Raw genomic sequence first — 24,796 nt, 5'->3', positions numbered from 1 at the left:
CGGAGGCGCAGGGACTCAGACCCTTTTCCGGAACTGTCACGGTATACAAATCCATTGGTTCCTTCTCGTCTCGTGTTTATGTTGTTGTATGAAAGCACGTGTGTAGTGGGTGTGACTTAGTGACATTCCTTGATCCGCTCCAGCTGGTCATCATATCATCACCAGCTGCAGCCGATCTCATCTCACTATGTATACTCACCGCTTTCTCATCCTCTTTGTCAGATCATTTGGTTGATGTCTCGTTTGGTGTTCCTGTCCAGTCTGCCTGCCTTTCCCGTCGTCGTGTTCCCGTGGGTTCGTTGTCTTGGTGTGGATTGTCGTTTCGTGTCTTCACTTCACGGATTCTTCACCTCACGGACTTTCACGTCACGGACTCTTCACTTCACGGATTCTCACTTCACGGACATCTCACGCTGGCCATCAAAGTCACTGCGTCATCTGTCCACGCCCGTGTCAATCATCTGTTTGTGTCTTCTGACCAATAAACCTGAGTTACCTGCTATTGTTTCCTGTTTTGCTTGACGATCATGACAGGAACGAGAGTCTCGACCGTAGCTCCGAGATGGTCATCTTCCCACAATGCGTACATGACACATCTACGAACGCTGCCTCAGCGTGTTCCATGCCCAGACACGCGATACAGCGCTCGTGACCATCCCGTGATCCCAGGTAACGACCGCATCCAGAAACACACATGTAGAGTGACATCTTTAAAAAGACGTGCTCTACCTGTGTAAGCTTTTTAGGGACTGTTCTCCTTGGTGCTGAAGCACGCAGGGGACCGGTCACAGCGAACACAGACAGGAATGTGCACCTGTTGTGCGCTGTCTCTCTTGCTGGCGATCTTACCAGCCTTAAAAACAGCCTGTCAGCGCTCTCACGGCTCACCTTACCAGCTGTAAAAACAGCTTTTTTGTTTTTGCTCTTACAGAAAAGAAAAAAGACAGAGAGAGAGACAGAGAGAGAGAACGGTCATGCTGCCACGCTGTATCGCCTGCACCAGCCTGGAGAGGTCCCGTTGAGAGCTCGCTCGTCTTGAAAACACTGTTGTAGAGAACACAGCATCGAAGTGCTCGGCTCCGAAGCAAAAGCTGAAGTGCAATCGCACCTTCTGCTCATTATATACCTGCGCTGCGTGGCTGAACAGCTGATGCAAATGATTGCACGCCAATTTGCATTGGCTCATTTAGTTTCACTCGAAGTAGATTGGCTTCTCTAGCGAGATTCCTATTCGTCTGTCACGACGTACGCCGAGAGTGATCAACTGATAGGGAACCAAAATTGTACCAATGTGCATAAACTTTGAAATAATGAACTAAGTGACCAGTCTAATACCTTCTTCAAAGCCAATACCGTGACACACAATGAGCCCATGTGATTCATCTTCCAGCTGGGATGCCACATGACAGCTGAAAAGTCTTTCATTTGTGCATTACTTGAGAAAGAGACTTTTTTTCTTGGAAATATGTTTGTAATCTTGTGTTTTTGTGTGTGTTTTGAGGCGAAATGTTTCATCTGAATCTCGAGTCTGGATTTGCCAGTTTTCTTCCAAGTACTTCCAGTTTTATTTGTTTAAAGCACATGAAATTCCATAAAATTATTTAGTAGCATCTGCTGTTCCTTACTAGATTAGTTTCAACTTATACCTCAAACAAAACCAAAAGCAAAATGAAACATGTTGACAGAAATGCACTCACAATGGAAGTATATGAGACTGCTGCAGTGTTATTGTTTTTCATATACTATTATAGTATTTGTTAATACTGTATTTGTTAATGTATTTGCTTTTCAGTTTTATAGCTTTAATTTATTTTAATGTCAGTATTACTTTTAGTATAATCATAGTACTTCAACTTATTTATTTCAATTTGTAACATTTAAGTTTAAATTTAAGACTTGATATTTTTATTTTATTTTATTTCAGCTTTATTTCGATTTAGTTTTAATTTACAATAAAAATACTGGACTGCTGTTGTATTATTTACTGAGGACAAGAGAGAATTATTTTCTGTGGTAATCGTCTGCATGTCACATATGATTGAGCTTAACTTGTTTTGAACCTAGAACATTCCTTTCAATTTCCAAGGCAGTATGACAAATAACTAATGATACTTTTTATTCCATTGTGGAAAATTGCATTCTGGGATCGGTTTTCCTTGCTGAGAGTCTGATGCAGTAGCAGCATTGCAGTTCATTCTGTTTCAGCTGAATCAGCAGCTGAATCTTTTACCCTTCCAAGAGACCTGAAGAGTCCAGGGCCATGAGCTCCAGTCAGGCTTCTTGTTATCAGTTTTTTTCCGATATCAAACCAACTGTTCTATAAAACCACAATCTAAACCAAAGCTGAGTGGGAAGGAATCCACTACTAGAATAAACCAGAAACAGGTGCTGCTAATTAATAGTTTAGGGTTTTATCTAGGATCATTTGGTTTTGGTTAACAGTAATTTGAGAAGCTAGTAATCTTGCTGATATCTCATGCCAGAAGCTTATTAAGTTGTCACTTATGACCGCAGATAAACCCTTAAAGGGTTAGTTCCCCCAAAAATGAAAATTAAGTCATTAATTACTCACCCACATGCTGTACCACCCCCGTAAGACCTTCGTTCATCTTCGGAACAAAAATGAAGATATTTTTGATTAAATCTGAGAGGTGGATCACTGCTACATAGGCTGCCTGAGGGAATGAAACTTGACGGCCCAGAAAGTCATTAAAGAACATGTTTAAATATTCCATGTGCCTACAGTGGCTCAACTATAAGTTTATCAAGCGACGAGACTACTTTTTTTCCGGAAAAAAAACAAACATAAATAACGACTTTATTTGACTATTCCTTTTCTTCCTTGTGGGCCTGAGACGAGAGTTCAAGAGATTTCCACGACGCATGCGCGAGAACTGAGAAGAGGACGTTCTTCTTCTAATACTTCTTGTTCAGTTCTCGCGCATGCGTCGTGGAAATCTCTTGAACTCTCGTTTCATTCCCTCAGGCAGCCTATGTAGCAGTGATCCACCTCTCAGATTTAATCAAAAATATCTTCATTTGTGTTCCGAAGATGAACGAAGGTCTTACGGGGTTGGTACAGCATGGGGGTGAGTAATTAATGACTTAATTTTCTTTTTTGGGTGAACTAACCCTTTAATTATTTTTAAATCACCCAAGTATTTTCTGCCAAGAGAAATATTATCATTATCCTTTAGACTCTCATAACCTAAATATAAAGATTTCATTTTTTCAACGCCTCTTACACTACACCACCTCAAAAAATGTCCTGTTTCAACAAATGATCACTATTATTTGCTAATTTATATGCAAGTGAGACGATTGTCTGATTATATTGGATTTTATATGTGACATTTTCAAATCTGTTTTGGACAGTTTGCAGAATCTGCAGATATTATATGCAAGGATTTTTGAGAACAGACGCCGCACTCCTCCACATTGAGGTTGACTGATATGCCTGTTATGACAGTATATATTTAGTCTCACTACTGAAATATAGACTGTGCATTGAGGACATTTGGCAGTCAGTGTCTTCAGTATGATTTCTGATTTGGAGTATTATCCTCCCTGAGACATTTGAGTGGTGATCACATACAAGGGCTGCATCCGAAATTGCATACTTCTCTAATATATAGTAGGTGAAAAACAGTATGTGACTAATGAAGTATGTTAGAATTCAGAGAACTCAGTAAAAAGTACCCGTATGACCTACTACTTTTGACAATATTATGAGGCGTGCAAACAATGTACACTTAAGGCTACGGGAGACGATTTGTGAATGGCAGTGAAGCGATGTAACTGACACTGGTAGGTCACATGAGAATAACAATGTAGTATGTCCAGATTATATTCATACTGCATACACTCATACTATATAGAACACACTTTTTAGGGGTCCTGGAGAAATTACTTATTCAAAGTAAGTACCTACTCAAGAGAGTGTGCGATTTCGTACGCAGCGCATGCTAACTGTAGGTTTACCTAGAGCTGCAGCTGTAGCCTTTGTCTGACCCTGTTTGATGAAAGAGGTGAGTGAACATTCTCAAAAAAGGGTGGAGATGAATTGAAAGGCCTGACATTAGGACATCATCTGCCCCAGCTGCATCATTAGAGAAGAGATAATGAAAGAGTAATCAATGGATCAGTCTTTAATCTGAACTACTCAGGATTTACTTCAGAAGCATCATACTAGGCATTAATGTTCTGAGATTACAGATTAGATAACTGGTCATTTAGAGTGGTTTTCAGTCCTATGTCAGTTATCAACCACAAACATTCCCACAGACCGTTCCTGTTTCACCACAACAAATAGCTTTTAAATGGCGCAGTAATAAGCTATTTAGTAGTATTTTACTGAATATTATGATTGGTTTCTGTCCTGAGGTAATATCCTTTTTGGAAAACAGAAGAATGCCAACATTGCCAAGCATCACAATCCAAACACTTGAGTATGATGATATGTTTTCCATCCAAACTGCATATCAGTCATCGAAGAAAAAACTATCCTTTTAAAGTGAACTATTTTCACTAAATGATTCAGGTTTTGGAAATAATTGCTTGGTACTATTTTGGATAATTACTGTGAAGAATGCTTTTGACAAGGCCGTTCAATGATTGTTCCACATTCTCTTCTATTATCAGAGAAATAATTTCTTCAAAGAGTGGATATTAAAATCTAACATTGATAAAATATTTTAATCTACATGTAACATTTTAGTTTAAGAAGAAGACAAGGTAAGCCAAGAGGATGTAAAAAAGCTGCATAACTTTAATAAACAAAACAAAAGAGTTTAATTCACACGAGAGAAAACCAAAAACAAGAGAATAAACAGTGTGCACAATACACAAACAACACCAGACAATGAGTAAACTAAACTGAGGGCAATGTATACAGAGTGAGCTAACAATCAATAAATAACCATGACAACTAAAGACAAGTGGGAATATAGGAACAAAGGAAACATTAAACAATTAGAATCAAGTCCATGAAAATAAAAAAGAAACAATAACAGAATGTAACAATACACTGGCAATTTTAATAAAAGTAAATATTAAAATCTACACACTTTCCTTGAAAAAAATATTTGAATCATATCAGAATATTTTCACCTTAATATCCAATAGGTTATTACATTACATAAATGCAAGCAAATTCCATGTCTTGTTCAAAGATAAATCATTGCTCATCTGACATCAAATTAAGATATTTTGGTACGAAACATGTTGCCTTCTGCCAGAAAGCTGAAATGAATGTCAATACAGTAAGCATTCAAATCACACATCCAGCTAAAGCAGGAAACTATTTAAAAAAGTAAGATCAATGTCCTGGAAATGGCGACCGTGTCAGTGGTCAGGCTTCAGCTCTGTAACAAATCTGTGAACTGACCCACACCGGGCTGTGAACTGGAAGTCTTCTCGCAATTTGAACTTTTCTGCACGATAAATGGGAAAATCCAGATGTCCTGTGTTAAGGGAGTCCAATCCAAACAGAATTACTGATGTAATTAAAGCCAAAGGTGCTACCACAAAGTGTTATATAAAGTGAGTGCACTGAAATGCAAACAAAGCACTGACAGTTGTGTATTATTTTCTCCCAAGAATAATACATTTGTTTTTCGGTTTAATGTGTTATGCTGCAAGATCTTATTAAACCGTAAAAAAAGCCTTACAGGAATTGTTTGAATTGAGAAAATAAATATTTAATATATAAATAAATATATATTTTTAGAATTGTTTGGCTGTTAACTGTTATTTCTCTGTTCCCTCCCCTCAGCTGTCCTATCCTGTGCAGTGAATAATGGAGGCTGTGAGCATGAATGTGTCCAGCTTTCTTCTGTTCACTTCCAGTGCCGCTGTAGACGCGGATACCAGCTCACAGCTGATGCTAAGCGCTGCAGACGTGAGTCTTGCTCTTCTACTCATGTATCTAAATTTCATATCTAACCGTGGCTGGACTTGGTGGTGCTCAATTTTAGTTTAGTTTAAAACAAAATTAACTTCAAATGGTCAAAAACAGAAACTGATAGTGTACTTTGATCATTGTTACTTGCTCTAAAAATACCTTATTTCATTGAATATATAATATTGATATGTTTATGTTGATCTGTATTCCGTATTCAAGATATTGATGAAATTGTGCATTATTCTTTTTTCCTTTTTTTTTATGTGTATGTATGTATATGTATGTATATCTGTATGTATATATATATATATATGTGTGTATATGTATATATATATATATATATATATATATATATATATATATATATATATATCTGTGTATGTTTGTATATATGTATGTGTGTATTTGTGTGTGTGTGTGTGTGTATATGTTTTTATTTTATTTTTTATATATATATATATATTGAGTCTGATTTAACTTCATAATGTGTGAGATACTATTGTGAGATACTAATGTGTGTGATTTCCATTCTTAGAAATTTTCTCCCTTCAGGTTGCCTTGCATAGTGTGACCAGGTGTTTGCTATTTGATTAATTAATTGCTACTTAAAATGTACCTGTGAATCTGTTTGTTACACACACCCTGACGAAGGCACATAGCTGCAACGTGAAGATGTATCTGTCACCAATTTTTATGTTAAAAGCCATTATCTAATAAAGGCTTTTTATACTTTTTTCTACACAAAGTCGAGTGCCTTGGAATCTTTTCTGTTTTTGAGCATAATTATCCCAAGCAACCAAAGAGCACCGTGAGTTTACACCCTGTGTAGCACTTCGCTTGCATTTTTTGCTGTGATTAACTTCAAATGGTGCTTGTTTTCACTGTTTCAAAATAGCAAGGCTTCATGTTCAACTTACTATATAGTCGATATAATGTTGTTGACAAAATCTTCATGATTTGTCCAGTAATCCTGATAAAAGCCTTTAGCAGAGTAGTCAGAAGTCAAATATCATATGTTTTGGAAACTGGTGCCCCCATCTAGACCGCATTAACCAGTCTGGACCAGTATGGAAATTCATGTTGGTCTAAGATGGTTATTTCAGCAGGGTGTAGAAGCAGTTATTTTTGTTGCTTATTTAAACTCTTTACCTTCTGAAAGTTTTGTTATGTTCATGACGTTGTCCATAAAATGTCCCGGCAGTGCATATCACATGCTGTTAGTCAAAGAGCATGCTGACAAGAGGATGAAAGCAGGAAAAGCTTTGGTCTAAAACTGTGTCATAAAGTCAGTATGTAGCTTTTGGACGTGTGGATGAAAGTGTTCTTGGCAGAAAGGTAGAAGCTAAAGAAACTGATCAAAACACTTTAACCCAGATGTGCTGTTTTCTCTGAGATATTGGCCACTGATTTGGAGACTTGAAGGTTGCAGAAGAGGGCATCTGTATCAGTCCTGACTGAATTCAAATAAGGTTAGACTAGTGTGTCATAACCAGAACTTCAGACCTTGCAGTGTGAGTCACTTGAACAGCAGTTCCTTAAACCTCTGTGCAAATTTCTGGCCTGCCTTAAACCGCAGTTTTCACTGAGAGAAAATTATATTATTCAGGCTATAGCATCCTCATCTTGGCGGACACTGTGTCAATTCCAGTGTGTCTGCCAAAATTCATATCCAATCTACACTACCACACATATCCAATGTCCTGACACTCACCAGATACAATAGTTCCCCTATGAAGTGTTACCACTGAGAGTTAGCTGAAGACAAGGAGAAAGAAGGAGGGAGAAAGAGAATGTGTATCTCATTGTGTAACTGTAAGATATTGGCAAAAAACATGCATGCATCAGTGTGGTCATGAGAGAGTGTGGAGAGTTCAATTCGTAAAATGGAAAACATTGTAATTTTATTGTTTTCAAACTGTTTTGATGAAAGTACAGATGAGTCCTGGGACAAAGGTATTTGTACTTGTTAGTTTACTGAAAGACAATGATATATATGTGTATATCAATTAAAAGTATGATATAAAGACTATATCATACAGTATGTATATGTCATAAGCATCATATGCTGCATTACATATTCAAGCAATTTCATACACTGTTGTTCTGAATCAATCAACACAAAACCTATAACACTATCCACATTATGTTCAATGTAAAATCTTTTTTAACTGGCATGTGCAAGGCTTCTGGTTTAAGCTGCTTCCTTTTATTTTTTTCTCTATAAAAACAGTTTGTTGTGCTGCTTGATATGGCAAAATAATATTGTTGTTATTTTAATGTTATCGTAATCATAAACACTGATTTGTAGAGCAAATCTTTATTCTTCTATTTATTTAGCAGCTAATGAATCCTAAGTCTTGTACATTCACAAGAAATGGCTTACTTCTGCATAGAAAAATAAGGTGAATTTAATTACTGATATTCAGACAAACAGCATGATTGCAATACTGCTTTAAATAAACAATCAGTTAATAATGAGTAACTTCGATTTAAAGGACATATTGTCAGCTCATTTGTCTTTTTTGAAAATAGTTCAACACAAAGGCCAAAGCAGAATTAATGGTTGCGTGTCTATGAGTAGAACACAGAAGCGCCTTTGCTAAGTGAATCCGTGTTTTTGAAAAATCACTTGAGTGAATGATGCAATGACTTGCTCAAAGTCATTCATAAAGTCGTCCATAAAGTCTTTTCATTTTCACCTGCTGTTTTATGAATACTACGAAGTCAGACATACTCTTTTCACATACTGTTTTTTTATCTACTATATAGTAAGAAAGTAGGCATATTCGGATGCATGCAGGGAGTTATTTGTTCCAGTCCTTAATGTATCAGTGTTTTTAAATGAATCGGTTGAGCCAACAAAGAAATGATTCACTCATTAAGAAAAAACTAGTTGCGTAGTTACAGTATGTGATGTGTAAAAAGAGTCACATTAAAGGACAATTCCAGCCAAAAATGAACCTAGGGCTGAAGAACACATGGGTACCGAGTCGACCGTTCTCTGGGATGCGTTTTCATGATAGTCGAATGTACCCAGTTTTAACGTTAGTTTTAGTTTAACCACAGATTAGCTTATAATCTTATAATATAGTGTATGGGGTATCGAATAAGTAAAAATAAAAATCACTATTTAATGGCGTTATAAGCTAATCTGTGGTTAAACTAAAAATAACGTTAAAACTGGGTACATTCGATTATCATCGATTATCAAAACGCATCCCAAAGAACGGTCGACGCGGTACCCATGTGTTATTTAGCCCTGGGTTCATTTTTGGCCGGAATTGTCCTTTAACATCTGGAATGCACAAACACAGACAAGCTAAGTGAAACAGTTCCAATGCTGTTGTACTGTATATCAGCAATAAATATCATATTCATGGTATTTAAATGGTAGACCAAGGCCTCAAATCGTCAACGATTTGCTCGCCCAAACCTATCAAATGTGTTGAAAAGTAAGTTTATAGCTGTCATAAACCTGGCAATATTTGTTTCTCCCTGATGTAGTATATCACGCTATAAGTTAAACACACAATTTTCCTTTTTTTTTTTTAATATTTATTTTGGATAGAAACTGTCCTCCAAAGGAGGACAAAATTGTTCTCAAAATTGCATTGTATGTTTTATATCATAAAGTGACTGAGGGAAGTATGGGAATTCAGAAAGCAGGAATTATGTTTGTGTATTACATGGACTGTGTTGACAAGATAATGAAAGTTTGTGTGCGTGAGGGAGACAGCCAGTAAAATGATTTATACGATCTGACTCAAATGGCATGTGTTTCAGTGAGGAACCCATGTACGGAGAGGAACGGGGGCTGTGTGCACTCATGTCGCAGTGATGGCGGTCATGCTGTGTGCAGCTGTCACCAAGGCTTCACGCTGGCCCCGGACCAGAAGCACTGTGAAGGTAAAAGCTTCTGACAGCAGCACTGAAGGGCCTTCCCACCTTGCTAGGGTTCAGTTACGCTGTCATGGAAAGTAGTAAATGGTTTCTCATCAGCTGGATCCTCTTTTTCCAAAGTTTTTAAAGAAGTTTCTTTCCCATGGTGTGAGAACAGTGGAAACACTGTGTTTAATTAGATAGCTGAAAACTGTAGAACATGGCTCATCTCCTCAACGTTGTCCAGGACTGGCGAGGGAGACAGTGAGCAGAACTTTCCGCTCTCGAGGCCATGATGAAACCATTTAGAGCTTGAGAGGTTGCACTCATTGATATTCATTGAAGAAATTTCTGTTTTCTGACTCAACACATCCAAAGTGAATACTCGTCAAAGTAGATCTCTGTGTAAGTAAAAAAGGTGACATGTCATCAGGAACTTGTAATCGGTGTGTTTCAGATGTTGATGAGTGTGAAACGGGACTGGCGGCATGCGCTCACAGTTGCCGGAACACCCCGGGCTCTTTCTCATGCGTCTGCAAACCAGGATATGAGCTGGGCTCTGATGGCAGGAAGTGCTACCGTGAGCTACCTTTCTCTTAATTCACTTCTGAGCACGGTTCACTGAACCCCAGTGGTCCCAAAAATTAGGGATGGGTGAGACAAGTCTGAAGTATTGATACTTTTAATAATGTTGTATCAATACTGCTTGTGGATGAACTTTAACTACTCTACCATTTAAAAGTTTGAGGTTGGTAAGATTTTTAACAAAAGAAGTCTTTGCTCACCTAGGCTGCATTTCTGGATAAAAAACACAGTAAAAAACAGTAATATTGTGAAATAGAATCAGTTTAATATAACTGTTTTCTGTTTGATTTTATTTTAAAATGTAATTTATTCCTTTGTTGGGAAAGCTGAACATCATTACTTTTTTATTATGATCCTTCAGAAATCATACTAATATACTGATTTGGTGCTCAAGAACATTTCTTATTATTATCAATGTTGAAAACAGTTGTGCTGGTGGAAATCCTTGAAAAATTGTTTGATGAATAGAAAGTTCAAAAGATCAGCATTTATTTGAAATAGAAACCTTTTGTAACATTATAAATGTCTTTGTTAACACATTGATCAATTTAATGCGTACTTGCTAAATAAAAAAAATATTTCTAAGAAGAATTTGACCGACCTAAACTTTTAAACGGTAGTACACAAAAATTGTTTGTTGAACATTTGCAGTTTAGGCCGATTACATTTTGAATCAATATCAGGGATATTGGCCTAGCACTTGCTATTGGATTTCTTTTCTCTTCTTATGAAATTTAGAAAAAAAAAAAAAACGTATGAACTAGCACAGTATAGGAGATACTTCAAGTTGAATTAAATAAATAACAAAATTTACTGGTAGTGGAGATATTGGTATCCATATCAGCAAGATTGTCCTAGCACTTGATATGGGATTAACTACACTAAATATGAACATGTTCCACTAACATTTGAAAACCAGAAAATGACAACTTTGAAATAAATTACACAAAGTTTAATATTTGTTATCTAATGCAGTGAGATTCATGCTTTTTTAAAGTGTTCATAATCCTTTTTTTAACAATTGTTCCAATTAATCATTCACTTTCCTGTAGGAATTGAAATGGAGATTGTGAACAGTTGTGACTCTGATAACGGTGGCTGTTCGCACCACTGTCAGCACGGCGCACTCGGACCCGTCTGCAGCTGTAACCAGGGTTATCAGCTCGCAGAGGACCTCAAAACCTGTTTGGGTGAGTGTGCAGACAGATACATAAATTAGTTTTACAGAATAACTCAAATGTAATCTATCTCTTGGCCTCAGCGTGCATCCAGCTGCACTGATAAACCTTTAAAATCATCATTCCTCAAACAAAATGAACGACTATTTCCTGCAAAAGCGAATGTCTGCCAGCTGGATCTCAGCAGTTTTAGGTCTTGTGTTTTTCTGGCTGTGCCCTGAAGGATCTCTCTTCATAACTGGAATTGTGCTTATGTAAATACCCGGTCCTAATACACACCAATGGCTGATGGCCTCACTTCCTGTGCTGCTTTTATATGTCTTGTAGATCTGGAAGAATGTGTGGAGGGAACTTCATGCTGTGAGCAGGACTGCACGAACTACCCTGGAGGTTATGAGTGCTACTGCAGGGCAGGATACAGACTCAATGCAGATGGATGTGGATGTGACGGTACATCACAACCTGTTTATTACAGATCGACTATTAAAGAAGAGCGAGGAGACATATCAGTTACTGGCAATGCTATAATGAAATCAGCCCTAGTTACAACACAGTGCAGTCACATTGTCTAAGAGCATTTTGTTTTCTGCTGGTGTGTAGATGTGGATGAGTGTCTGTCTGATAATGGGGGCTGTGAGCACATTTGTCAGAACACCGCTGGCTCCTATCACTGCTTCTGTCGGTTTGGAAACCGGCTCGCTGACGATAGACATTCCTGCATCTGTAAGTACACCGTGGGGGTCACAGTGGATATTAGTTATGTGATATGCATTAAGTTTGCTTTATACAGTTATAGATTACTTGATTCTGATTGGTCAGTCACAACATTCTGTGGTCAGATCTTTAAGAGATAATGTACTTTCATATGGTCATCATTGCAAAATAAACCCTAAGGGATCAGGCGCTGCATCACTTAGATTATGAAGGGGTTCATTATCCGTTATTTCATGCGTACTTGACAAGAATTAATTCAATAAATGAATACATACAGTACAGTTTTTATTTTATTTTATTTTTTTATTTTTATTTTATTTTTTTATGAAAAATAGACTGTAAAAGCTTTCAAACTAATACAGTGTATGTGATTGATTGCAAGAGAAATGTCATTATACAAAATATTTGACCTCAGAATCAACTGACCAATCCGAGTCGAGTATTCCAGAGAGTTAAAGTTAAAATTAAAGCTTACCTGTTTACTTAATTTCCTTCATAGTTATGGTATGATTTCCTTCAGTCCATAACCCTTTTTCTCATATAATGAAGTAATCGGCAATGAAAAATCAATATTCTATGTACATATTTGTTCAAAAAAATATGTAAAAATATGCTCACAAACATTTATATATATATGTATACATATATACAGGTCCTTCTCAAAAAATTAGCATATTGTGATAAAGTTCATTATTTTCCATAATGTAATGATAAAAATTAAATTTTCATATATTTTAGATTCATTGCACACCAACTGAAATATTTCAGGTCTTTTATTGTTTTAATACTGATGATTTTGGCATACAGCTCATGAAAACCCAAAATTCCTATCTCAAAAAATTAGCATATTTCATCCAACCAATAAAAGAAGTGTTTTTAATACAAAAAAAGTCAACCTTCAAATAATTATGTTCAGTTATGCACTCAATACTTGGTCGGGAATCCTTTTGCAGAAATGCCTGCTTCAATGCGGCGTGGCATGGAGGCAATCAGCCTGTGGCACTGCTGAGCTGTTATGGAGGCCCAGGATGCTTCGATAGCGGCCTTAAGCTCATCCAGAGTGTTGGGTCTTGCGTCTCTCAACTTTCTCTTCACAATATCCCACAGATTCTCTATGGGGTTCAGGTCAGGAGAGTTGGCAGGCCAATTGAGCACAGTAATACCATGCTCAGTAAACCATTTACCAGTGGTTTTGGCACTGTGAGCAGGAGCCAGGTCGTGCTGAAAAATGAAATCTTCATCTCCATAAAGCTTTTCAGCAGATGGAAGCATGAAGTGCTCCAAAATCTCCTGATAGCTAGCTGCATTGACCCTGCCCTTGATAAAACACAGTGGACCAACACCAGCAGCTGACATGGCACCCCAGACCATCACTGACTGTGGGTACTTGACACTGGACTTCAGGCATTTTGGCATTTCCTTCTCCCCAGTCTTCCTCCAGACTCTGGCACCTTGATTTCCGAATGACATGCAAAATTAGCTTTCATCCGAAGAAAGTACTTTGGACCACTGAGCAACAGTCCAGTGCTGCTTCTCTGTAGCCCAGGTCAGGCGCTTCTGCCGCTGTTTCCCATATCCTGCACACGCCTGTGGCTCTGGATGTTTCTACTCCAGACTCAGTCCACTGCTTCCGCAGGTCCCCCAAGGTCTGGAATCGGTCCTTCTCCACAATCTTCCTCAGGGTCCGGTCACCTCTTCTCGTTGTGCAGTGTTTTTTGCCACACTTTTCCTTCCCACAGACTTCCCACTGAGGTGCCTTGATACAGCACTCTGGGAACAGCCTATTTGTTCAGAAATTTCTTTCTGTGTCTTACCCTCTTGCTTGAGGTTGTCAATGATGGCCTTCTGGACAGCAGTCAGGTCGGCAGTCTTACCCATGATTGCGGTTTTGAGTAATGAAACAGGCTGGGAGTTTTTAAAAGCCTCAGGAATCTTTTGCAGGTGTTTAGAGTTAATTGATTGATTCAGATGATTAGGTTAATAGCTCGTTTAGAGAACCTTTTCATGATATGCTAATTTTTTGAGATAGGAATTTTGGCTTTTCATGAGCTGTATGCCAAAATCATCAGTATTAAAACAATAAAAGACCTGAAATATTTCAGTTGGTGTGCAATGAATCTAAAATATATGAAAGTTTAATTTTTATCATTACATTATGGAAAAGAATGAACTTTATCACAATATGCTAATTTATTTAGAAGGACCTGTATATTAATATATATATATATATATATATATATAATCCAAAACGGATAAAATGAAACTATATATATTTGTAAGCACATTTAAAAAAATATTTTAACAATTATATATATATTTTTATGTGTAGTTAATTACTAAGATTATTTTAAGATCATAATGTGGAATAAGTAATGTTTTGTGATCCGATTATTATAGTTTTATCCTTGTTTTTATCATTATATATCTATATATTTAATATTGTCTTATGGCCACCGGGAAGACTAGCAACCAATCTTTGGAAGCTAATGGGGATCCGAATAAAGAATGTCCATTTATTTGGTAATTGAAAAATATCTGTCTAATAAGCAGCACAATGTCCAGCCAGCTGATAAACCTATTCAGTATAATACATAGATAACAGCTAGACAACATTGATCATGTCAATATATCTGTTTCTCTGTTTAGCCCTGGAGAGAGCAGTTGAGGAATTGTCCAGTCCAGTGGAGGTTGAGAGACCTCTCCTTCATCTCACTCTCCTCCAGGACTTCCCACAACCCCTGGAGCGCTATCACGACTATGAGGAAGACAGCTTCGGAGAGCTGCGGGCAGAGGGCACCCTCTCTGAGAAATCTGGTGTGTTGTTTTGTCATGTGTCTTGGTTTATTATTAGTGAGGCTTGCTTCTTATTAATCTTATCCATCTTATCCATATCCACAGTCTTGTCCATCGCAGTGTGTTTGAATGGGACATTTGGCCATGACTGCAGCCTGACGTGTGACGACTGCTCTAACGGAGGACTGTGTAACATTGACACTGATGGTTGTGACTGCCCAGATGGTTGGACAGCGATCATCTGTAACCAAAGTGTGTCCATTATGTAGTGTGAAACATACACTACTATTCAAAAGTTTAGGGTCGGTAAGATTTTTAAAAATGTTTTTTAAAAGAAGACTCACGAAGGCTGCATTTATTTGATCAAAAATACATATACATTTTATTACATTTTAAACTAACTGTTAATGTACTTTATATTAAAATGTCATTCATTCCTGTGATGGTAAAGTTGAATTTTCAGCATCATTATTCCAGACTTCAGAGCCACATGATCCTACAGAAATCATTCTAATATGCTGATTTGGTGCTCAAGAAACATTTATTAGTATTATCAATGTCAGTTGATAAAACAGTTGTGCTGCTTAATATTTCTGTCGAAACCTTGATACATTTTTTTCAGGATTTTTTTATGAATAAAAAGTTCAAAAGAACAGCATTTATTTAAAATAGAAATCTTTTGTAACATAAATGTTTTAAAGCCACATTTGATCAATTTAATGTGCCCTTGCTGAATTAAAGTATTAATTTCCAAGCCCTAAACCCAAACTTTTGAACAGTAGTGTAGGCCTATAGTTGTCATATTTACTTTGTACAAAATAACACTTTCTTTTGTCCATTTTAGCCTGTCCAGAGGGAACATTTGGTAGAAACTGTTCTTTCTCTTGTAAGTGCAAAAACGGTGGCACCTGCGACCCGATTAGCGGGAAGTGCCGCTGCCCACCTGGAGTCAGTGGAGACCTGTGCCAGGACGGTGAGTGACTGCCAGATTAGAGCATAAAATGAAACCGCATCTGTGCCAAATCTGATGTTCCAATTACTGTTGGTATGTTTATATGAAATATGGCCTGTGTTTTATATCTCAATTTACAGCTGATGATTTTAGTTGATGTTAATCTATGAATTAAAGCTAAAGTGTGTAGTTTTTACTCTCTGTGTTTTAGGTTGTCCAAAGGGACTATATGGAAAGCACTGCAACAAGAAATGTAACTGTGCCAATAACGGCCGCTGTCACCGCACATATGGAGCCTGTCTGTGTGATCCAGGGCTCTACGGCAGATTCTGTCACCTACGTAAGTCCAGCAGTATATCACACCGACAGTGACATAAACTCCAGGAGATACTTAAGAGTGATTTACCCAAGTAGGACATGTTCATGGATCATAATCCTTTTCTGGACACAACATTCCTGTGAAGCAATCAAAGCCCTAATCCTATTCCAAACCATAACCATAAAATCAAAGGGAAAGATACAGTGGGGTCTAAAAGTCTGAGACCACTAATACAAATATATAATACACTTTATTTCTGTAGTCCACTTTAGACATTCTACTAACTATAAGTAATTTTGCAACTACATGTCAACTACCATTCATTAGAGTCTTAGTAGACTGTCTGCTAAATATCGGCTAACACTTTATTTTGATGCTCCTCCAACAGACATTCTACTGAATATAATTAGCTTTGCAAGTACATATCAACTTATACTACTATACCCTAACCCTAACCTAACAGTTACTTGTACTCAAGTCAAGTCTCTTTTATATTAATTTTTTATACTTTATTTATATAGTGCTTTATACAGATTGTTTCAAAGCAGCTACCTGATGAGATTTATACATGTAATTGCAAATTAATTCGAGTTAGTTGATATCTAGTTACCTATAGTTAGTAGAAAGAGTTACTTATAGTCAGTGTTGGGCAGTAACGCATTATTGTAACGCATTACTGTAACGCAGTTACTTTTGACAGTAACTCATACTGTAACGCATTACTTTTTAAATAAATTAACTCAGTTACCATATCGTGCGTTTTCCGTTACTTTTTTAAATTAATTAATTTTGGCTGAAGTGTAGCCTACAGCCTAACCTGTTTGCAGCAGCGACGCATTGTAGGATTGGTGGTAGGGTTGCTTGCCACCCGTCCCTTAAAATACGGAATTGTCCCGTATTTACAAGTAAAATGATGTGTCCCGTATCAAATCAATAAGGGAAGCGATTTGTCCCGTATTTTACATAAGGCCCACACATAGCCTAGTTGGATAAAAACATACGGATTTACTATACTAATAGCAAATAGCCTATAAATAAATCAATTTCACAATATAGTTACATTATGATTAGAATCAAATGAATTTTGTCCATAATCTAAGCTTAGAAAATGCACATTTATACGGGCTGAATTTTATAGGCCTCAAATATTGTTTAGTAATTCTGTGAATTACACTGCGCAAACCAAAGTAATACTACCCACCGGATGAAGAAGGGTTGGCTCTCAGTCTCCACAGAACAAAATATTTATTTTATTTTATTTTTAGTGTTCGCATTTATGAGGAAGAAACAATGTTACGGACGTGGTTTAACCAGGTTTAAATTAGATTTCCAGATTTCTGATTTTCAGTCTGGTTTAAACCTTAACTTAATACCTGATTCATTGATACATTGATTCAGTTGATTGTTGTTCCAGAACCTACAAAGATGATGATCCAGGAACATGTCCTTTTTGTGTTAATCATGTTATCATTTTAACATCTGATGGTTCTCCTGGTTATAACAGAATGTCCTACACAATGTCTTTTCCAGCTTGCCCCAAGTGGTCGCATGGATCTGGCTGCTCGTCGGAGTGTCAATGCGTGCAGCAGAACACGCTTGAGTGCCATCGACATCATGGAACATGTGTGTGCAAGCCTGGCTATCAAGGCAAGACCTGCAACCTAGGTCAGTTCAGGGAGTACAATTCACTGGATTGACCGCTTGTGTGTGCGAAATAGGTTTTATCTGTTGTTATTTGCTTTTTAGAGTGTGATAGTGGATACTATGGTCCAGGATGTAAATCAAAATGCCACTGTCCATTGGGAGTGTCTTGCCATCACATGGACGGACAATGTCAGCGCCAGTGCCCAGCCGGTCTTCACGGGGAGCACTGCGAACAAGGTGAGTTTAAGTCATGTATTAGCTGGAACAGTGTTAGAAGAGCTTCCATAAAAGTGGATTTATGGCCATCTCTGAGAGTCATTGTGTAAGTTATGCTGACTAGTGTTTGACAGTATGAATAACATGAGGGGGCCAGGCCAAACACAGCTGCCAAACACTGATGGAAATACCTTTATCTCCTGGCTTGCTGGTTGTGTGGATATGATCCTGTATTTCACTTAAGGCGAGACACGGCAGGCAAAACATCGTTTTTTTTTTCACTGGTCAATTTTGAGATTTTGGGATATTTGTCTTCAATAACATGTCTTCTTTCAGACTTGTGGTGAAAAAAAGTACAAAATACACATTTAGGTCTTTATTTTACTACACTTTGTCTGTTTGCGTCTGTAGATTTCTCATAAATTCATCAAAAGTTGTCGTTATAAATCATCCTTCTGCTCCGCGATCGCGATCTGCACCTTGTCATCACACACACCGTTAGAAAGCTCTCTCTCTCTTCTGAACAATGCTGTCGGATCCAAATATGGTCATTTCCTTTTTATCAGCAACCAATCGTGAAAGTAAAAGGGGGGATTTTACTCTAAATGCGCAATCTCATTGGCTGATGCTAAATCTTTAAAGCCCGTTTACTCAAAATGACTTTTCTCTCATACTACAAGTCCGAAATCTCCACTTCAGTAGCACCTATATACACCAAACTTTCCAGTCTTGTACCTAGTTATATTATGAAGACATTTACAGAGGGATTTGTAAATATATTATTCCTAGCCTGATTTATATAACATTTTATTCCAAAAAACATGGCGAAAATCATTTTTTTAAGGCTATTGCCAGTATATTCGGATTTACAGGATAACAGAAGTAGATATCCATAAATACCTCTGTAATTTTTTCCCCATCTAATATGTAAACACAATGAAAACATATTTTTTAACCTGGCTTTGTCCAATACTCAGATTTCGTTTTTTTAAATATATGCAAAATAGCGCATATTTAATTAGACAATGCCTCATTTGCATATTTAAACATTAAATTACAGAAAACTTGTAATACATTTTTTTCTAATCTTAATGTAGGTAATCAACTGGCAAAGTTTCATGGAAATATCTGATAGTTAAAAAAAATACCCTATTCACCTGTAGTGTCTCGCCTTAAGTGAATGATCTAGAATATTCAGCATGTTACAAAACAGATTTCAAAATATCATGGATAACAGGAATTTTCTAGCCTTTTGAAATTTTGATGGACTATGTGGAGGTCGCAGGTCAGTTCTGATATGGTCTGCAGGGGAAAACAATGCTCAATGCACATAATAAATGCTAAAACTAACAGTTTAATCATGCATTGTTAGAATAGAGTGACGCAGTGATGACATATTTTTGTAGGCCGACCTGGAAGTTTGCATCACCCCTGTTCCCTCGACAAAATCCCAGTTGGTTTTGTCCATTTGGCTTTTGGATTATTGCAGAAAATAAGCTCTGTGACTAGCAAAGGTTTGGTTCATAATGATAATCCTCACAAATTAACTACTTTTATGAATTATGAATTTTGAAGCCTAAATACAATTGGCAGAAGTAAAAAGCTAAACTTAGGATAACTAAATAACAAAAAAAATCTCAATGGACTCTTAATGATGTATTTTATGTTGTAGAATGATATGTGAAAAATCTTGAGTTAATATTATTATTAATATATTTCTGCAAATTCATCTGTCACTTGGTAGTAGTTTTCCAAATTAGGCAGAGACCAATGTAGAGAGGTTGCATACACACCCTAATTCTCAAACTATGGACATGGACAAATTGGTAACCATATTGTAAAACTAAGTTATACATACATATTATATAACATACATATTGTAAAACTAAGTTGCAAAAATTGGTCAGTTTACATTAACACGTTGGCAAAACCAGCTTGTTTAATACAAATAATGTATGAAAATGGCCTTGTAAAACTAAATTAAGACAATTCTTTTGGGTGAAAAAAGTGTTGAATAAGGCACTTTCAAGGTAAGAAAGTTCAAAACCGAAGTTGGCCCTGCTTGGAACTTTATTTATTAATGATATCCAGGGCAGATGACATTCAGTTGCTTGAGTTATGTAATTGTGCCTTTTTATGAGTATAAAACAAAACTGTCCTTTTGCCATGATGTTCAGAGCACCAACCAGCCTCAGTCCACTCCACTTGGCAGGGGGTACGGAAATATCCCGAATATTTCAACAGAAACACTGAACTGGCAGTCAAACCTCACAGCCTGGAAGTCATTAAACGTTCAGAGTGCTATGTCTGCCATCAATTAGGAACAACAGGCTGTGAAGAGAGTCACTTTGGCTTGTCTCTGGATTTCACTCGTAGCCTCTGTGGGTGCTTGACCATGTCCGTTCGTTACTCTTGATGCTCAGTAGACTGTCTGTCATGTAAAATCTGGGTCCAAGAACAATATGAATAATAATAAGATTTGACTATTTTCGTAAAATATTTAATTGTAATTATCATTACAAAGCAACATGTTAAAAGATCTTGTATTAAACATTATTCTTTAACCCTAAAATATTTTGTAAAAAAAACAAACAATTCTATCATATTTTCCACAGAACGCCCAAATACCCCTCTAAAAAAGGAGATTAGACAAACAAGAAGTATTAAGAGTAATTTACACTGTGTTAATCTGTAAAAACTGTATGTACTATCTTTTACAGAGTGCCCTATGGGACAGTTTGGAGTTGGATGCTCACAGTTTTGTGCCTGTAATGGAGCTCCATGTGACTCAGTGGCCGGGCAATGTCACTGTCCCGCTGGGCAGACAGGGGAACACTGCGAGGAAAGTAAGAAAAACAGCACCGGAGATCAAGAAGTGCTGCAAAGTAATAAAAAAAAAAAAAAGAAAAGAAACCAAAGACAGAGCCATTTAATACTATCAAATAGTTTAGAGCGAGTTTGGAAGTGAACCATCATATTCATCATTTTACATGGTGCTTCATCTAAACCGTATTAAACAAGCTGACCTCAGCTTCTCTCCTCGTCTAAGAGAGATGAAAATTGTTTTGCCATTAATGACTTTTCATTCTTTTCTGGAGTGGAGTGGATGAGGTAGTTTAGAGGGGAGAAATTGCTGTGTTTTTGGAGGTCTATTATTAGCCACATTTTGCTGAGCCAAAGATCACAGACATAACTCTGGTAATATATCCCTCCTCACGGGCCAATCCATTAGAGGAGTTCTCTCTCAAATACACAAGGACATCATGAGACGCATTGGAGAAAGAGAGGAGTGAAGCCGTGCCACAGAGCTAGTTCACAAGCCAGAGACAACTATTAGCTGTTAATGAACAGTTAGGGGGCTTCCAGCTGTGTGTGTGTGTGTGTGTGTGTGTGTGCGTGTGTGTGTGTGTGTGTGTGTGTGTGTGTGTGTGTGTGTGTGTGTGTGTGTGTGTGTGTGTGTGTGTGTGTGTGTGTGTGTGTGTGTGTGTGTGTGTGTGTGTGTGTGTGTGTGTGTGTGTGTGTGTGTGTGTGTGTGTGTGTGTGTGTGTGTGTGTGTGTGTGTGCGTGTGTGTGTGAGAGAGAGAGAGGTTAAATGTGAGGTGTTCTGTGATGCTGTCAGGACTCCCATGTTGACATGCCTGTAAGTATGAATAAGATGATCAGTACTTACCCCTTATTTTGATTATTTGGTTATATCAGTTCATGTATTGACATCATGCTATGTTATTTTACATTTTGAATAATATGTAGTATGGAAGCCCGTTTTAGCCACATAAGAAAAAAGAAATCATGCTTTGGTAAATCGAATTTATGAGATAAAACTTCATAATTATGAGATAAAAAAGTTGAAATTATGAAATACTAAGTCAAACAAAAAGTTGAAATTATGAGATAAACAGGAAATTATAACCTAAAAGTTTGTTCCATAAATGCGGCTTTTCATGTCATAATGACTTTTTATCTCAATTTCGACTAACATGTGTCAGATTTCCACTTTTCAATCTCATAATTATGTCTTTGACGTCATAATTTGATTTACCAAAGCATGATTTTTCTTATGTGGTAGAAATAGAATGATAGTTTACCCAAAAATGAAAATTCTGCTATCATTTATTTATCCCTCGTGTAAGATATTTGGAGAAATGTATATTTTTACAAAAAAAAGTCCAGTGTTAGTTTGAGTTCTTCAAAATTACTTATTTTGTGTTCTGTACAACAAAGAAATGCATACATATTTGGAACAACATGCGGTAAATGATTAACTATAACTTTATGTTAAGAGTGTGAAGAGGGCCGTTGGGGACTGGGATGTGCAGAGTTGTGTCCTTCCTGTGATAATGGTGGAGTGTGTGATCGGCAAAACGGCACCTGCCTTTGTCTGCCGGGATACATGGGAAATTTCTGTCAGAATGGTAACATTTTAATCTTTCATTTAAATAATCTTAATTCATAATCAAACCTCTGTTCAATACCAGACATATGTCATGAGTTTGATATTACATTTGTATTTCTGTTTTTCGAATGCAAGATCGAAAAACAGATTTTATTTGTTGATATAATTCACTCATGTAGCATTTTTTTTAAATCAGTCTGCCCAGTTGGGTACTTTGGCCTCAACTGCCAGTTGCGCTGTTCCTGTGAAAACAGTGGGCATTGCCAACACATGACGGGTCTCTGTGTTTGTAAAGATGGCTGGACAGGGCCCAACTGCGCGAAAGGTAAGGTCACACTTAAGTCACAGATTAGATTTAGTTCCATGTCTAGAATATACAGTTAATGAGACCATACTAAATATGAGTCAGCGATAATGTCAAATGGATGTCAGACAGCCTCTCTGACATCTAGCCCTTCTGCAAATCGCTTCATGCTCAGCTTTTACAAGATTTGTCTTTCCTCTGTCATCACCTCCCAGTGCAGCATAAGACTGACTTGTCCTGCAGGACCAGCTGACCTTTACTGGTCACATTATTGCAGCTGCCCAGTCTTGCCTCTTCATGCCCCATAACATAACAAAATCCAGTCCTTCATACATTGCCACATATGCCAACACACCCAACTCCTTGTTCAGGATTTATTGTGTTTGGAATATACTTTTGTACCCATTACTGGTCAGCATATATTTTTCATGTATATCTATGTATCTTTTATGTAAACACCTTGAGCTTACGCAAAATGAAGTTCCATGATGTGTGTTCCATCTCCAGAATTTCTCACATAATGCCCCGTTCTTTGCATTGGCTTCCTTATTTAATGCCTCATTACCTATAATTCAGCCTGTATTTTAAAGCAGCACTAAGTAAGATTTTTTTACCTTAAAATAATGTTTCCAAAATCGTTTCAGTGGTTCATCAAGTCGTGACATGGTGAAATGCACTTATGCCACAGCTTTGCGGTCCTCTATCTGATATATCCACGCTATGTAAGATTGCCAGATCGGGTCGCTTTTCTGTAGTTCAAATGAGACATAATTTGACTTACTTTACGGCAAGCGTTACAATTGCTACAATTGCTCGTTTGTGATGTCGCAATACATCATACTTTCATTAAATCATGCATCATACTCTACCTTGTCTGTGGCCATTGTTGATTCCAAAGCCGGTGCTGGATAAACAGAGAGCATGTGCGTGCGCGTGTGAGAGTAGGCTGCAGTAGGCTAAATTATTTAAGACAGCGCTAATGGACAATTCCGCTTCCAACCTGTAGGGCGACCGCAGAGGAAAAGTCACTCGGTGCTGCTTTAATAGGAATTACATCATATCCTGTCGGACGGCCACATACTTATACGTAGATGAAGCTAAAATAGAATATGATGTTGCCCTCCCAAAAAAGCAATCAACTTTTAATAATTATTATCAGCAGTTTTGTCTGCAGTAATTAAATACACATTGCAAAAGATAATTTGATATTTATTTTCAAATAATATATTCAATGTTAAGAACTTGAAGTGAAAAGCCAGCTTGTGACTTTGCCCCACTTACTTTCTCACTATACACTCCATCCAATCCATTACAAATACCTGATTAAGGTTTCTTCGCATAAATGATTCTTGCCCTCAGTGGATCCATGCAGTTTGTTGCAAAAACGACTGCCAGGAAAACCTAAAGTAAACGAGTTGGCTGCTTTAATAAATCTGGTCCCTTTACTTTACTAAAACTTGTAATGTGATCATCTCATATTGACAGAGTGGGAATTAATTATTTGATGTAATGGGGCATGTATATTCTGTGGCAGCTTGTGAACCGGGACGCTGGGGGCCGAATTGTGCCAACCCGTGTGACTGCAGGAGCAGCGTTGGCAGCTGTGACCCTGTGACTGGGCAGTGCCATTGTGATGGAGGCTACACAGGACCACGCTGTGATCAAAGTATGAGCAACCATTGGTATGTCCTTCAGGGAACATAAATCAAGCATTTTCTGATCTTTTTGTTGTGTTTTCTAGAGTGTCCCCATGGTTTCTTCGGCCAGGGCTGCCGCCACAGATGCCAGTGTGAGAATGAAGCAGCCTGCGAGCATGTGAGCGGTGCCTGTACTTGTTTACCAGGCTGGACTGGAACGTACTGTGAAAAATGTAGGAAAATTACCTTGTTATGTGCTACATATCTTTAAATGTACTAT

At 37.4% G+C, this 24,796-nt stretch overlaps 1 protein-coding gene across 3 annotated transcripts in view; it reads left to right on the top strand.

The window, feature by feature from the left end:
- The window catches only part of megf6a (multiple EGF-like-domains 6a), an 81,275-nt gene that overhangs the window by 41,028 nt on the left and 15,451 nt on the right, over positions 1 to 24,796 (top strand). For 2 of the 3 annotated variants that reach the window (XM_077214621.1, XM_077214623.1), the window contains 17 exons: positions 5,774 to 5,899; positions 9,686 to 9,808; positions 10,239 to 10,361; positions 11,419 to 11,556; positions 11,872 to 11,994; positions 12,145 to 12,267; positions 14,905 to 15,072; positions 15,157 to 15,303; positions 15,896 to 16,024; positions 16,215 to 16,343; positions 17,853 to 17,987; positions 18,069 to 18,203; positions 20,903 to 21,028; positions 22,463 to 22,594; positions 22,772 to 22,900; positions 24,414 to 24,545; positions 24,621 to 24,749. In XM_077214621.1, the coding sequence (XP_077070736.1) occupies positions 5,774 to 5,899; positions 9,686 to 9,808; positions 10,239 to 10,361; positions 11,419 to 11,556; positions 11,872 to 11,994; positions 12,145 to 12,267; positions 14,905 to 15,072; positions 15,157 to 15,303; positions 15,896 to 16,024; positions 16,215 to 16,343; positions 17,853 to 17,987; positions 18,069 to 18,203; positions 20,903 to 21,028; positions 22,463 to 22,594; positions 22,772 to 22,900; positions 24,414 to 24,545; positions 24,621 to 24,749 (2,247 nt within the window). The remainder of the gene's footprint in view (positions 1 to 5,773; positions 5,900 to 9,685; positions 9,809 to 10,238; positions 10,362 to 11,418; positions 11,557 to 11,871; positions 11,995 to 12,144; positions 12,268 to 14,904; positions 15,073 to 15,156; positions 15,304 to 15,895; positions 16,025 to 16,214; positions 16,344 to 17,852; positions 17,988 to 18,068; positions 18,204 to 20,902; positions 21,029 to 22,462; positions 22,595 to 22,771; positions 22,901 to 24,413; positions 24,546 to 24,620; positions 24,750 to 24,796) is intronic. The other variant, XM_077214622.1, reaches the window with a different exon arrangement.

The sequence above is a fragment of the Siphateles boraxobius genome, unplaced genomic scaffold (genome assembly GCF_051911475.1).
Source record: "Siphateles boraxobius isolate OS27281-9 unplaced genomic scaffold, OSU_SipBor_1 68, whole genome shotgun sequence".
NCBI lineage: Eukaryota > Metazoa > Chordata > Actinopteri > Cypriniformes > Leuciscidae > Siphateles > Siphateles boraxobius.
Note: the sequence above shows the minus strand (reverse complement) of the source record. Positions and strands in the feature narration are given on the sequence as shown.